At 35.0% G+C, this 16,689-nt stretch overlaps 1 protein-coding gene across 1 annotated transcript; it reads left to right on the top strand.

The window, feature by feature from the left end:
- Positions 1–1,154: 1,154 nt before the first annotated feature.
- LOC127092911 (VAN3-binding protein) lies at positions 1,155–4,971 on the top strand. The gene is made up of 7 exons (XM_051031801.1): positions 1,155–1,531; positions 1,629–1,739; positions 2,597–3,041; positions 3,359–3,610; positions 3,769–3,818; positions 4,062–4,119; positions 4,370–4,971. The coding sequence occupies exons 1-7, from the start codon at positions 1,190–1,192 to the stop codon at positions 4,585–4,587; spliced, it is 1,476 nt and encodes a 491-aa protein (XP_050887758.1). The 5' UTR covers positions 1,155–1,189; the 3' UTR covers positions 4,588–4,971.
- The last annotated feature ends 11,718 nt before the right edge of the window (positions 4,972–16,689 follow it).

Genomic DNA, 16,689 nt, shown 5'->3' with positions numbered 1-16,689 from the left:
ATTACATTTTGATCTGAGAGGATTCGCCAAGCCCATTTCTCAATCAAAGCCAAGTTGAAAAGTTTGATATTTTTCATTCCAAGATCGCCTTCTAGCCTAGGCTTGTAAATCGTGGCCCAAGAAACCTAATTTATTCATTTCTCTCTATCCCACTCCAACAAAAAGCCCTTTGAATATCGATAATCTCATTTATGACCCCCTTTTGGTGCTTTATAAAAGAGGAAAAAAAAAAGAGGTAATGCATTCAAAACAGAATTTATGAGAATTATTCTACCACCTAACGAGACATTCTTTCCTTTCCATGCGAACAACTTATTGAGAATCTTCAAAAGAATTGGTTCCCGAGTTGAGCACCTACGAGGACTAACGTCCATAGGAATATCAAGAAGTGTAAAAGGAAATTGACTTATCACACATGAGAGGAAATCAAATGATACCTGCAAAAAAAATCTTAACTAACACTGAAATCTAAAATCTTGCTTTTGTTAAAATTAACACGCAAATTTGATGTCAATTTAAACTCGCTAAAACCTCCTTAATATACCATAAATTCTCCCAACAAGTCTTGCCCATAACTATAGTGTCGTTGTATTGTATCAAATCAAAATCCAAATTTTATTCAATTGAGAACAGAAAGAAACATGATGGCGAGGAAGCATTTCTCAAAAGCCATGCAATTTCTTCTGTTGCAATGATGAATAAAAGCAGCGACATTGGATCACCTTGATAGCAAATCCCTCGTAGTCTTAAATTTCTTTGAGGGATTTTCATTGATTAAGACCGATTTAATATCGATATATGCACGAATCCAATAACCAATTCTAATAAGTACCATAATTTTATTTTAAAATTATTTTAAAACAGAGAAAAATAAAATAAAACACTTTCTATAAAATAAAAGAGTGTCTCATTGCACCAATTGATTTCTCTCTAATTAATAATAAAAATATTATTAATTAAATAATAATAAATGTTATTTTAAATTTTACAAAAGAGACCATTTGTAAAAAGACAGAGAGAGTACTTTTCTTGCTACAAAATAAGGTAGCTTGAAGTGAAAAACAACAGCCGTAGATTAATCAACTAAAAAGATCAACGGTTAGAAACAATTCTCCATTCCCGACACTTTTCCTATTAAAACCACAATCAAACCAAACCACTCTTTCATCTTCTAAGCATCAAACCCAAAATGGAAAAACAAAACAAACCCAATTCACAACAACAATGGAGACCCGACCCTTTTCACTCCAACAACAACAACACCATCATGAAACAACCCGAAACACCTCGTGATCCAATGGAATTCTTGTCTCGTTCATGGAGTGCTTCCGCCATGGAAGTTTCCAAAGCTCTCTCACCAGCTCAACTCCCTCCCTCAAACAAACTCTCAAACGGTTCTTCAAATGCTGCTATACTTGAAGATTTTGCCGGCGAAATTGATGAGTCTAATGTTACTTTTTCTGGCAACCCTTTTTCTTTTGCTTCCTCTGAAACCTCTCAAATGGTTTTAGATCGTATCATGTCACACTCAGTATGTAGTAACATAGTACTATCAAATTATTGTTTTTTCCTTTGTTCTTGTTTTTCATTGTTTAACATTGTTTAACGTTGTTTCTGGAATTGTTCAGCAAGAGGTATCTCCAAGAACCTCAGGAAGATTATCACATAGCAGTGGGCCTTTGAATGGATCTCTAACAGATAGCCCACCAGTTTCACCTTCTGAAATGGATGATTTCAAGGTAATTTCAAAGGTGGCTTCAATTTGACATTAAAAACCTTAACAGACAAGTTTGTTTGGTTTTTTGTTTTTCACAAAACTTTATTATGGTACAAAACACGAACACTGATCTTCACTATACAGAGTTTCAGCTTTCACTGTTACCAACAAACGAAAATTGGATGACACCCGGAGACAGTAATCAGTAATCTGCTTTTGTTTTTTCCCTTCTTCGATGCAAACAACCAAACATAAAAAAAAAAAAATTGTTTTTTGTTTTTTATAACTTTTGTTTTTGTTGCACAGTTTTTGTTTTTTCTACCACCTATTAGTACTAAATTAAAGCTTCATTAAAGAACATATGCAACAACTTCTAATTCTAATTGAGAGATTTGATCTCTTGCAAAAATATTTTATCACACTTTAGTTGTTTTTTTTTACTAAATTTTAAATTACTAGGCCTTTTTTCTAAATAAAGAAACTTCTTAGTAAATATTATTTATTAAGCCTTTAAAAATGCTTATTTTAGTTATAGACCCTCTTTGTTAAAAGTACAAGATTAGCCACAACTTTGTTAAAATTGGTTAACAACATCCACCAAAACTACCCTTATATTCCTTGTTTGGCAATTAAGGAAACTAAAAACTAATTAGACTTTCTCCCTCTTGAATTCCATTTATTGCTAATGGACCCCCTTAGTATAGTGGTACTGATCCAAAGTTTGTTACTTTGTTCAGAATCTCAGAAACTAGTAACAACTTTACCTTAAGAAAACATAGTACAAAAACACCCACAAGTTTAAATTACAAAAATAAAATTATTATTTTCTTATAAATTTTAAAATTTATTATGGCCCATTACATTAGTTCTTCTATGCAGTATAACCGTTCGAGCAACAACCACAACAACAACAGCAGCATCATTGCCAGCTTGAATAATCAATACAGAGTTTCCGGTACCGGCGGTGGAGGTGGCGGCGGAAAGACGGTGGGGAGGTGGTTGAAGGAGAGGAAGGAGAAGAAAAAGGAAGAAACAAGGGCCCACAATGCTCAACTTCATGCGGCGGTTTCGGTTGCTGGTGTTGCGGCCGCCGTTGCTGCCATCGCCGCTGCAACGGCTGCTTCTTCAGGTGCTCGTAAAGATGAGCACATGGCGAAGACAGACATGGCAGTAGCGTCGGCAGCGACGTTGGTTGCGGCTCAGTGTGTTGAGGCTGCCGAGGCTATGGGGGCTGAACGCGATCATCTTGCCTCGGTGGTTTCCTCCGCCGTGAACGTGAGGTCTGCCGGTGATATCATGACGTTGACGGCTGCTGCGGCAACGGGTATGCGGCGCATTACTTTTTTTTCTTTTTCTATTTATTTATTATTATTTTTTACATGCAAATAACTCATAAAATGGATTTATGTGTAACTTTTCATTTATTGATCTATGATTTTTTTTTCAGTCTCAATCTCATGTCTAATGATTTTTGTTTTTCAATTTTTAGTTTGACAAAATTAATGATATTTTAAAAATGAGTCAATTTTTTTTTTTATGTTGTTATGATATTTTAATAAATTAGTTCATATTTTTATTAAATTGTGGTTTTGTTTATAGTTGTTGATTAATTTATGGTGTTTATGGATTGAATCTGTATAGCTTTGCGTGGGGCTGCAACATTGAAAGCAAGGGCCCTTAAAGAAGTTTGGAACATCGCAGCTGTAATTCCTGTCGAAAAGAATTTGTTAGGTAATGGTAATGGAAATGTTAATGGCGGTGGGGGTAGCGGCAGTAATGGCAGCTCCAATAGTAGCTTCAGCGGCGAACTTGCACCAGAAGACAATTTCTTAGGCATTTGCAGTAGAGAATTGCTAGCCAGAGGTTGCGAGCTTCTCAAACGCACACGTACAGGTATCATCTACATGTCTGGTGTCTAACACGTGGTGTGTCTGTGTATCAGTGTCATGTTCGGTGTTTGTTTTTAATGTTTTATTGATGTTCTATGGTTATTTATGTTTCTTTTTATAATTAAAGGTTGGAAAGTGATTTGGTTTGGTAATTGTTTGCAGGTGAACTCCATTGGAAAATTGTGTCAGTTTATATAAACAGAACAAACCAGGTATAAATTAATGTATTTTTCTTTTCTTTTGAATTATGTAATGCAACTTTGGATCTTGACTATGACCAATTATTTGGCCATCAATTATAAGAGTTTCAATGATGAGTTTGAATCTGATAGTGGAAAGAAGTGACTAAAGTGATGGCTCTTAGTACGATGAGATGATGTTAAGGGATCAACTAAGTTTGGTTTCCTAGAAATATGCAAAATGTATTCACTCTTTAGAACCTCTTTTTGTTTCAGGTTATGCTCAAGATGAAGAGTAGACATGTTGCTGGGACCATCACAAAAAAGAAAAAGAGTGAGTTTTCATTAACTTTTGTCTTTGTCTCCTTCTCTTTAACTGATTTGGAGGTGGGTCTTGTTTCATATAGGGATTTGTGAAAGTTGTTCTCTTTATTCTTTAAAGTTTGAATAAAATCAAAAGGATTCTTCTTTAATCAAATCCACCTTCACACTCATTCTTTTATCAGGGTTTGATCCATCAGGTTCGATCTTTGGCATGTGTGATTAGGTTTAACCCGACTTGCCATTTTTGAATTTTTTTGTAGATGTTGTACTGGGAGTTATCAAAGATATGCCAGCTTGGTCGGGGCGTCATTTGCTAGAAGGTGGTGAGAATCGTCGTTACTTTGGTTTGAAAACGATAATGCGCGGCATTGTGGAGTTTGAGTGCCGAAATCAAAGAGAATATGATGTGTGGACACAAGGTGTTTCAAGGCTTCTATCAATATCTGCTGAAAGGAACAACAAAAACAGAACATGTTAATCAACTATGAGCATGTTATTGGTCTTTTGATATATGGTGGGGTTTTGATCCATTTGTAAAAAGGGTAAATTAAAGTCTTAGTTATTTTATTTATTATGCTAGAAGATAGGGGTGAGTCTCTTTAATCTTAGGGGACTTAAATTAGTAGTATTTTTTTTTTGAATGGGAAAGTAAAGTAATGTGAACTAAAGTGAAAAATATGAAGCTTAGTTGTTATTTTATGCTTTCATTGATATGGAAAGAAAAGAGTATCTTGGACTTGGCAGTCAAAAGGAAAAAGAGAAAGAGTCACATTTTAGTGTTAGTGTGTGTGATGTAAAAGAAAAAGACAAGCTGAATTTTTTTGTGCTTTTGTTTATCAATATGAGCTTTTTTTTTATTGGATCCCAAGGAATTGTTTAGTTTTTAAGGTTTATGATCTATAGCAAATCATTGTTATGGATTTTTTCACTTTTGCTTTTGGGTAAGGCTTTTGATGAAAAATAGTACTAATATGGTGAGTTTTTTCAGAGTTTTTGTAAGAAATGTAAAGTTTTATTTTATCTTAGTTAACTATCATATAAATTACTTTTTATTTTTCCTTTTGAAAGTTGATTTTTAAGTTGTTTTGCTAAACTTTAGAGTTGCAATAAAATTATAGTGCAATCGGCATTTGGACAAACTCATCAATCAATGAAAACATGTAATACATTTTCAATGCCCTCAATGAAATGGTATAAGAAACCACCTCTAACTATGTCTGGTTTTTGTTTCAACAGAGACACATGATAAAACAAGAGATATTTGGTTGTCATATGGTTCCTATCAATTGCAACCAAGAGTTGTCCTTCATATTTACCACTCATCTACCCCTACCGAAAACCTTCGAACATCTTTAAATGTCCTTTTGTTGTTATCCAAATACACGCATTACCTACTTATAATTTTTTTTAAATATATAAATAAAGTTCAAGCAACTAACTCTTAATTTTTTTTACAATAACCATATTTTTTAATTTAAATACTAAAATAACTCATTTTTTAAATTAATTATCGAAATAACCACCTTTGATTACTTATGCGCCAATTGAACCGACTCATCTAATTGACAATCAAAGGAGACATTCAATCCATTGGCGCATGCATGCAGTCATGCATGTGAAGGCGCCACATGCATTGACACATGCATGTAGGCATGTGAGTGTGCGCCGCATGCATTGGTGCATGCATGTAGCCATCTGTGTGTGCGTCTAAGGCAATGGCGCAACATGTGCGTCGATTTATAAATACATAGCGTTTCTCCCATAATTTTTCATACAACTTCTTACCATCCTTCCATTTTCCTTCCATTTTCCTTCAATCTCCTTCAATTTTCTTTTCTTTAAAATGTCTGAATATTCATATATTCACAAGAGAAATGCCGATTTAATCTTTTCAGTAGTGCAGCCTCCGATAAAGATCCAACTTTGGAATATAGAATCGTTCGAACGTCTTAATAGGATCTTGAACCATTTGTTAGATGGAGAAATTACAGAGGATGAAAGGATCAGAAGAATTCAATGACTTGAGTCCACGTTCAACCAAAATGGAGAAGTTCGTTTATGGATGGATATTAAGACCGATAGAGACGTTCACAAGATGATGTATACTATGTACAAAATTGTTTTGATTGTTGTAATCACATAGTTATGTTGTTGTAATGACATAGTTATGTTGTTTATGTGTTGTATTTGTTAGTGATGGTATTTTATTTGTTGTAGTTTGTTGCGTTGTTGTTTATGTGTTGCTTATGTGTTGTATTTGTTTGTGATGGTATTTTCTCACAAAGTTATCATATGAAATGAATGTTGTTTTTAATATAAAGCAAAAGAATTACAATTAAAATTATCTTGTTGTGCTTGTTCCAACACTGGGACAGTTAGTATGATTATGATCGGGTTGACGACATGAACTACATAATCTAACCATTTTGTTTGTCGTATCTATTTCGGTTCGAATACGGGTGCTATTTGGGCAACCCTTTTTCTTTCTTCACATTATTTCATTGTGCCATAGAATGTCTCCTTGATATGCAGGCAAGTAATCCTCTTTTGCTACCACTAAAAAGCTAATTTTGTAAATATTGAAAAGGCTTATGACTTTGTAAACATCAGATAGTAAGTAGGATGGATCCCCTCGAACCTTAAACACGCCGCTATGACATGAGAGCATGACATACGAAAGGCTTGAAACTTTCCACAGTCGCACCAACCTCTATCTAGTTCCACTCGATAATGTCCCCTCGGCATGCCTTCATTATGATCCATGGACTCAACAACACTGTACCAACCTTTAGTACGGTCAAACACCGTGACCACATGTGTGTTAGTTTTGGAAGCTTCCTCTTTAATGAATTTCATGAATAAGGTAAACACATATAGTTGGGGTTCAACTGTTTTGCCTCATCTATATAGTTCGTTGTGTAAAAATGCCAAAAAAATACTTGTACATTTTATTCTTGCGCCTATTTTCTACAAGCATGGGATTGGTCAAGACTGCCGTCACTCGCTCCGGTCAACGAGAAGCCATTCACATTCCCCATATGTAACAAAGTAAGTTTAAAATTTTACCATCTAATTTATTAGACTTTATATTGCAATTAACTGTAACTAATATATTTCTAATCTTTTCGATCTAGGTGGTCAGTTAAAGGGAACTACAACAGGTGTCCCAAACACGATGCAGTAGTCTATCACAATCTTTTAGACCATATTGAACCAGAAAATGTAATATTACTACACAACTCTACATTTGATTTTTAAAAAATTATCCAATTACACATCCCTTAATCATATCATATTCTTGTACAAGTTACCTAGAGGTCGTATCTGAGTCTTGATCATTAGGTTAACCATGATGCTGCTGCAGTTTGGATAACAAAAACACCAATTATCCGGTTCACTATTGTGGAGATGCACTAGAGTGACCGTGTAAAACTGCAGTTCGACATACAACAACAAATTCCAGAACCTCCGACGTGTTAGGGAGATAAGCATCAACAAAGAGTTGATGACCAATGGGATTATTCCGATTAGAGAGACTTCGCGAAAGAGATGTGTCGTCATTGGAGGAACCGACGGTAATACGTCTTAAACGAACCAGTCATATATGGTGTTAGACCAACTCAACATTATATGGTATGGTTTAGGTCGATTACAACGTCACAGTTTGTCTCTGAGCAAGGTATTTAATTGATCCACGCCAATGAGTTTCGTCATCAAACGCCCAACAACAAATCTTCGCCCAAGAACAATGTTAACCCACCCAAACCCAACGACCAACCTCACATCATCACCCTACCATATACACCCAACCACCAAACACCCAACCCCGCAACCAATTCATGCCACAAACCCAAACTCAAAACCAGAAATCAAACCCTAACCACCAACAACCATACGCAACCACCACAACAGTCTATAACCCAGATGATTCATACAGTTCAATGTCATGCCATCGTAGCCCCCCATCAATGAACACCTAAACATCCCATCGCCACAACACCTAACCATTGTTTGACTTTAGTACACCACAAGAACCATTGCTTCGTTTCCAAAATGATTCAATGTCCCAATTTGGGCAACCATACCATCCACAATCCACCCAACTACAACGACCCAACCACGACAACATGAACATTGAACTCAATTACGGAAGCGCCGTTGGCGACAACCCCCAATCTATTGGGGAGAAATGATGACAAATCTATCAAATACCGTTGGACCTTCCACCAGACCTTCACACCAGTCATCGTTGCATCATGTCAACACTCAAAAACCCCAAACACCTCAGGAAAATCGTGGGAGACCTCGAAGATAGGCTAACGCACTTGGTTGTGGAACATGGGCGTTTCAATCGGGCGGATAAGTGATTTTCTTGTCAATTTTATGTATTTTAACTTTATAATATAATATTATTTTTCATTTAAGTATTTAATTTAATTAATTAAAATTTTAAAATTTAAAATTTTAAAAAAAAAATGCATAATGCACACGCCACACGCATTGATGCATACATTAATGTAATGTATTCATGCACCAATGCATGTGACTTCAAGGCATGCATGCGCTTAGATCATTGGCACATATACTCATTTGCAATGCATGCATGCGCCAATGGGTTGGACGTCTCTTTTGATTGTCAATTAGATGCGTCAGTTCAACTGGCGCATAAATAATGAAATGTGATTATTTTGATAATTAATTTAAAAAATAGATTATTTTAGTATTTAAATTGAAAAAGATGTTATTTAAAAAAAATCCACTCTTAATTATATAAAATTCATGTGTTCCAATAAAATCATATGTCACCAACATAATTTAGTTTGACATTTATTATACTTGAAATATGAAGATTAAAAAAAATTGAGTGAGATGTAAAATAAATTTGAAAATAACAAGTCAGCTTCAAAACAATAACAAGATAGTTTTAAAAGATGTGATTGAAAGACACAAAGTTGGAGATTGAGTAGTGCAACCAGGTTGAAGTACTACATTAGTCATCCTAGATACTTAAGAAGATTTCTTAGGTAGTTAAGATGATTTTTGTTTAAGCTTAATATAAATAAAAGGATTAGCTTCGATATAGGAGTTCATTTCTTCAAAAGCTAGTCCATAAGATGTCAATATCCATATTATCAAGGTTTAAAATCTTCTAGGTAATTGGACAAAGTATGCTAATCAATTTTGATTCAATCAATAATTTTCATTAGCTCTCAGTTTTACTTAGTCAATTTTTCTTTTGTAGTTATATGTGTTGGTGTAAGCCCTAGAGGCCAATACTTTTTGGTACTTGTATCGAATTATTTATTAATAATAAAAGGCATTTTCTTTATTATGGTTGATTAATAAAGTCCCTGGAATAGATAGTCTGTTTAATGTATTAAGTGTGACTTAATGATGAGAACACATTAAACATAAGGACACTATTCTTAAAGTATCCGTAGTCGAGCTTTAGTGTGAAGTGGGATAACATTAAAGCATTAAGATTATTATGTTTGTAGACTGATGATCACATCTCATGGATCATGGATAAAGAGTTATCAAGTCTTAAACATAGGTATGAATATTAGGAGTAATATTTATACCGGATTGACCCGCTATGAGAATACTATATAGAAAGTTATGCAAAGTGTCATAAGTTATTCTCATGGTGATAATAGTGTATTCCACTCTTCGACCTGAAACCACTATGGACCCTAGATGTAGAGTCGAGTGCTTTATTGCTGATCCAACGTTGTCCGTAACTGGATAACCATAAAGATAGTTGATGGGTACTCCACGAAGCATGCTGAGGGACATGAGTGACCTAAATGGAATTTGCCCATCCTGCATAACAGGATAAATGTCTATGGGCCCAATATTGAACTAGACAAGGATGACACGGTCTATGCCTTGTGTTCAATATAGACATAAGGGCAAAAGGGTAATTATACACATAAGTATTATCACAAAAAAGTTTTGTCAGATCACATGACATTTTCGCGTCTTGGGTAGCAGTGATGTGTTGCTAGATACCGCTCACTGTTTATTATGTTAAATGCGTGATTTAATATAATTGCCAACGTCACGAAAACCTACAGGGTCACACACAAAGAACGGATCAATGAGAGATAGAGTAACTAAGGAATACCGTAAGGTACGGTGCCCTTAAGTGAATTATAGAACATCGTAAGGTACGGTGTGCTTGAGTAGAATACGAAATATGGTAAGGTACCACAGGCTTAAGTGATTTTGGGCATATTATAAGATATGGGCCAAAATACACTTAAGTGGGCTTTTTAGCTTGAAGCCCACACAAGTGGTTCTATAAATAGAACCCTTGTGCAGAAGCATTAATTGCGGTTGCATTCTTTTCGTTTTCACTCTCTCTCTCTCTCTCACTCAAAGCCTTCATTCGTACCAGCTAGCACTGAGATTGAAGGAACCCGTTCGTGTGGACTGAGTAGAGACGTTGTCATCGTTCAACGTTCGTGATCGCTCCGTGGATCTGCATCAAAGGTTTTGATTGTCACAAGAGATCTGCACCAAAGGTTTCAGTCGTCACAAGAGGTAAATATTCTATCACTGATCATGACCATTCGTAAGGATCTCTAAAGGAGAAAATTTTAATTTCCACTGCGTTTTGGACCGCAATTCTCCTTCAATATGTTCCTTGTAGTACTCGATACCTAATAATTTGAACATCAGACTTGCCAATTTGTAACCCAAAGGGTTTTGTAAGAATTGAATCTCTTGCGTTTCATTGATATGATTTGCAATAATATTTAAGTATATCAATATTTATATTTAAAAACTAATAATATACATTATATTATATTAAATATAGAGATATTTTAATACTCCCCGTAATTGAAGCGGGAGGTGGATGGACACTGGAACTGTCTCTTAAGTCTTGAAAAAGTATAAGGGGAAGACATTTGATAAAAATATCTGCAATTTGATATTTTGAGGGTACATAGAGAACCCAAACTTGAACTCGAGTTACCTTTTTTTGCGAACGGAGTGAATGTACATCTTAATGTGTTTTGTTCGTTGATGCTAATTCAGGTTACCCGAAAGATAGATTACACTGACATTGTCATAGTAGACAACTGTAACCTTATGAATAGGACAATATAGCTCCAGCAGAAGGTTCCGTAGCCAGCATGATTCAGAGACCACATTGGCAACTTCACGGTATTCTGCTTCAGCGTGGATCGAGATAACGTGGATTTCTGTTTTGACAACCAAGAGAGTAGGTTATCTCCAAGGAACACATAGTAGTCGGAAGTGGAACATCTAGTACCAGGACATCCGTCCCAACCTACATCTGTATATGAGATTAGTGTGCCCTGAATGTAGCGTAATATCCGCCGCAGAACATGCATGTGAGTGTCCATCAGATTATGCATAAATAGATAATTTTTTGTACCACATATGAGATATCAGGTCGTGTGAAGGTGAAATACTGAAGAACACCTGGAAGAATACGGTAGAGAGATTGATCCTTGTACGGGACACTATGTGTGACACTCACCTTTGATTTGTATCTACTAGAGTTGGACAAGTTTTACAGGAAGACATGCCAGCTCGTGAGATAATGTATTCGCCATATTTATTTTGTGAGACGAAAAAGCCATGTGTGTGGCGAGTGACTGTAATAGCTAAGAAGTAGCTGAGTTGTCCCAAGTCCTTCATAGAAAACTTGGAGCTAAGGAGTGAGATGATGGATTTTTGCAAAGTATCCAATGAGGTGGTGAAGATGATATCATCTACATAAAGTAAATAATATGCTAGATGGGAGTCTTTCTTGTATATGAGCTAAGAATGATCACACTTTCTCTGAGAGAAACCAATTAATGAAGCATAGTTGGCAAACACACATGTACCAAGCTCTAGGAGCTTGTTTGAGCCTATGGAGTGATTTGCAGAGATGACACACATGATCATGATGTTTGAAGTCTCTTAACCCTAATGGTTTATACATGTAAACAGTTTTTTTGAGTTCACCATGGAGAAATACGTTCTTGACATCCAACTGATGAAAGTTCCAAGATTTGGAAAGAGCAATACAAGAATAGTGTGAATGGCAGCCGTTTTGACAACTGAGCTAAAGGTTTCTCCATAATCAATGCCAAAATGTTGACCTGGACCATCTCCTACGAGTCAGGCTTTATGCCTCTCAAATGAACCGACAAATTTTTCTTTATGTCTAAAAATCCACATAGATTGAATAACATTAACATCAAATGATCGTGGATCAGTGGTATTAAATCCCATATCTCACTTTCAATTAGAGCATTATATTCATCATGCATGGCCATTTTCCAATTAGGGTCCTTAAGTGCAGACACATGGTTCCTAGGGAGAGGAGATTTTGTAACATGAGTATGTAAATTATAGTATTTTTGGTTTGGTTTAAAATTTCCATGTTGACTTCTAGTGATATGTTTTGTGTTAGATTGGGATGTAGGTTGGTAGATGAAGGGAATATTGTTTGGAAGTGTGTTGTCTGATTATGTAAGGGGTGGGGGTGATGAAGGGAAATTTGGGGTTGGGCTGGATTGAGGTCGGTTTGAAGAAGTATGTGGAGTAGTGGGCCTTTCAGTTTGAGGGGATGTGTTTGGCAATGAGATAGTGTTGGCCGAATTAGGGGGTGAGGTTGGAGTTTATGGGAGGGCCGACTAAGAATTTGTTAGGTCTTGGGTCATGATATGGTTGATGAGGTAAGGAGAAAATTCATTGTCTAGAAAGGTGTAGGTAGTATATTGAGGGGTGTGCAACTTTGCATAAGGAAATGTAGACTCATCAAATAAGACATGACGACAAATGATAATTTTGTTTGTTGTCAAATTGAGACACTTATAGCCATGATGGTTAGATGGATACCCACGATATACCCAAGGGGTGGGGCGAGGTTGGAGTTTATTGATGGTACTTGGGGAAAAAAAGAGAGGAAAGTATAAACAACCAAAAATGTATAGGTTGGAGTATGATGGGTTTTTGTTGTATAACATGTAAAGGGGTAAGCGAAAATTGATCGATTTTCTTGGTAAAATGTTTGAAATATATTTGGCCACTTCTAGAGCATAATGCCAAAATGGGGGAGGTAATGATGCATGAATGAATAAATTTCGAATAATTTTATTAATGTACCATATTTTTCGACCAACTTAACCATTTTGAGATGAGGTATAAGAACAAGAGAAACGAAAAATATATTATATTAAGTTCACACATTTTTCAAAAATTATTAGAGACATATTCTCCATCGTTATCACACTGAATTATTTTGATTTCCCATTGAAATAGTGTTTTGATATAAACTCTTAGTTTTTGAAAGATAGGATAAACATGAGATTTATGTGAAATAGGGAATGTCCACACAAAAATAGAATAGTTATCCAAAAATAAAACATAATATTTATGACCTAACGAGCTTAAAATGGGAGATGTCCATACATCAGTGTGTAGAATATCAAATGGACACAAGCTATTATTAATAAAATTTGTGAAGGGAAACTTTATGTGTTTACAACATGAATGACAAAAATGAGAATGTAAGTTACTAGATTTATTACATTCAAGTAACTTATTTTTGATTAAGTAAAGACAAAACATGTTGGCCTGAATGTCCCAGGCGATTATGCTAGATAGATGATGATAAATCTACAAAGGTGGATGGTTGCTTGGCCTTATTGGTGGTATTATGGTTGGTGACAGGCTATATGTCACCCTGGCTTTCACATCTCATGATATGCATCCCTGTCTGAAAGTATTTCACAAAAAAATTAAAAGGGTAAAATTAATTGAAACTTTATTAGCTGTATTAAATTTACGAATATAAAATAAAATATTAATTATTTTAGGATCTTGAAGTACATTGTTTAGGACAATAAGTGGGTATGAGGTTTCTAATAAATTGGAATAAAATGACCATTCCCTACTGTGATTTTATTATTTTAGCTCAATTTAAAATAAGACAAAAGATTAGCTTGCAAGGATGTCATGTGAGAGGTAGCTCTAGTGTCCGTGTACCATGAGGGGTCTGACTAAGTAAGACTGAGGATGCTGAAAGCATTGTTAATGTCTGTTAGGCTAGTTGTGTTGACATTTAAAGCATCCTGTTGAGGTTTAAGCCCAAGAATTCCACCTTGTTGAGACTTAGGATCATTGTTGGGTCTACTCAAATTTGAGGTTGGGTAAGGGCAAGGTGGGAAATTCCAAGGACCCTATGGTTGCCAAGGTGGAATATTCCATGATGGTCATTATTGTTATTGTTGTTGTCCACGGTTTCCTCTTCCCGAGTGACGGCATTCACAGTAGTTTTTCTTGCTTATGTTGCCACTATAGTTTGAGTGTGATGGTGTTAGGTTCAGAACATATGGTGGTGGCGTGGATATAGGTTCGGTCGAAGGTTTTTTTTCCATCTGAGCTACCAGAGTGAAAGAGGAGTTGAAGTCTCGAGCTACACGCTAAAGCATGGTGGATTCTTCGAGTTCCATACATGATCGTGTCGTGGAAAAAGTAGGAAAATAGTCGTGTTGCTGTATGTATGCGACAAATTCAACATATGCATCTGTGAACCCAAATATTGTTTTGAGTACCAAACACATGTTGGTAGTCAGGGAGTCCATGTTGGCAAGTTGATCATAGAAAGTTTTGAGACGGTTGGAGTAAGCCTTGGTTGATGTAAAATCTTCGAGATTTGTGTTACTGAACTGATTTTTCAATTGCACGGTGCGTGAATGCTTTTTGTCATGAAACATAGCAGCGACACACTTCCAACATTCTTCGATAGAGACATCAATGACAAGGATTGATTGAAGAATATACTATGATATTGTTGCATACATCCATTGCAACACCTCACAACATCGAGTCGATTCCATAGATCGAAATCGTGAACCTTCAATTTGGCCTTGCTTGGATGACATAAGCATCCGATGGCAGGATGATGTGATCAAGCACGTTGTGAATGCGTGTTTGCACCTTGAATAGACCACACCATAAAAGGTAGAGATTATAATCATTTCCAACTTTGACATTGATGGCGAAAGCGAAGTGAAAGTTGGTTTTCGCTGCCATCATATGGTTTAATTTTGAGGCTGATGAAGTGTCATCAGTATGGGTATGGATTGTCTCCAGTGAATTTTTGACTGGAGAGACTCATGTGAAAATCAACACCATTCAATAAATTTTTAATTAACTTTTGTATATGTATTTGAAAGAAATCAAGTGATAAGATTTCCCTGAACTTTTTTAAAACGAAAGACAATTTGTTCCCCATCAGTATGATTATATGAAGAGTTCGCTACCACGGTAGAGCTGAAGAAGAAGGACGACAGCGGTTCGGTTTGCATCGTTAGAAGTGATACCAAGTAAGAATTGAATTCCTTACATTTTCATTGATATGATTTACAATAATATACATATTTGAAAATTAATAATATACAAAATATGATTAAGGATGCCTCCGATTTTGTTAGTGTTATCAACTTAATTAAATGCCAATGAATTGATTGTTTTTAAATGTATCAATTGTTTTTGTCTTTTAGTGGCCAAAAATATAAATTTTAAGAAATTAATTTAAAATGTAAGGTAGATTAAAAATTAATTTGAAAAAAAAAAGAGTTTTTTTTTAATAAAATAACTCTACATAATAACGTACAAAATGCATGAATATTGGATAGTAACTTACTACTTGTCCTGGTGAAAATTTGAGAGCATTGAGAACATGCTTGCTGCATTTCACACAAAAATACATCACTTCATCTGGGTAATTTGTTTGTGTCACCGACACAAGCACTATCCCATCAATTTGTGTCGTTAACAACAACTTTGACACTGCCAAATACAAAAAATCTGTCTCTTACATCAGCATATACCAAATCAAAATAACTATATCAACAAAAATAATTCATAATTAGTAAATTAAATTAAAATTGTTTAGAAAATCTAATATTTGAATCAAATTATAAAATATAAAAAAAAGTATGATGATATTTTATATTTTTTTAAATGGTCTATTTTTACATGAACTAAAGGAGAGTATTTATATTACTAGAATTATAATTATTACATGAATGTAATCATTTATATTAGTATTCTAAATTGACATTATAAATAAGTTGACAGTTTGGTAGATGATTCACATTACTATTTTAAGTTGACATTTTAGATAGATATTTCAAAATAATAGTAATAGTTTTCTAATTTGTTATAACACCCCATTTAAAATATCTATCATAGTGCTTTATTGAAGTCTCGTGGAGGAGATTCTTATGGGAACATTGTTGTCTCGTTAAAAACTTTATTAGAAAAAAATCATTGAGATAAAAACCTTAATAAGAGAAAAAGAGTACAACATTATGCTAGTTGAAACTTTATTCGAAGGTCACGCATTACAATATTTTGTACATGCTTTTTAAAAATTGATGTAGGGAGTGTCTTTGTGAAGAGATCTGTGACATTCTCACTTGAATGAATATATTGAATATCAACCTCTTTTTTTCTTTTGAGTTATTGTCTGAATGAGAAGAACTCTGGAGGAATATGTTTGGTTCTATCACTTTTGATGTAACCTTCTTTGATCTGGGTAATA

Source organism: Lathyrus oleraceus, chromosome 6 (assembly GCF_024323335.1).
Source record: "Lathyrus oleraceus cultivar Zhongwan6 chromosome 6, CAAS_Psat_ZW6_1.0, whole genome shotgun sequence".
Lineage (NCBI taxonomy): Eukaryota > Viridiplantae > Streptophyta > Magnoliopsida > Fabales > Fabaceae > Lathyrus > Lathyrus oleraceus.
Note: the sequence above shows the minus strand (reverse complement) of the source record. Positions and strands in the feature narration are given on the sequence as shown.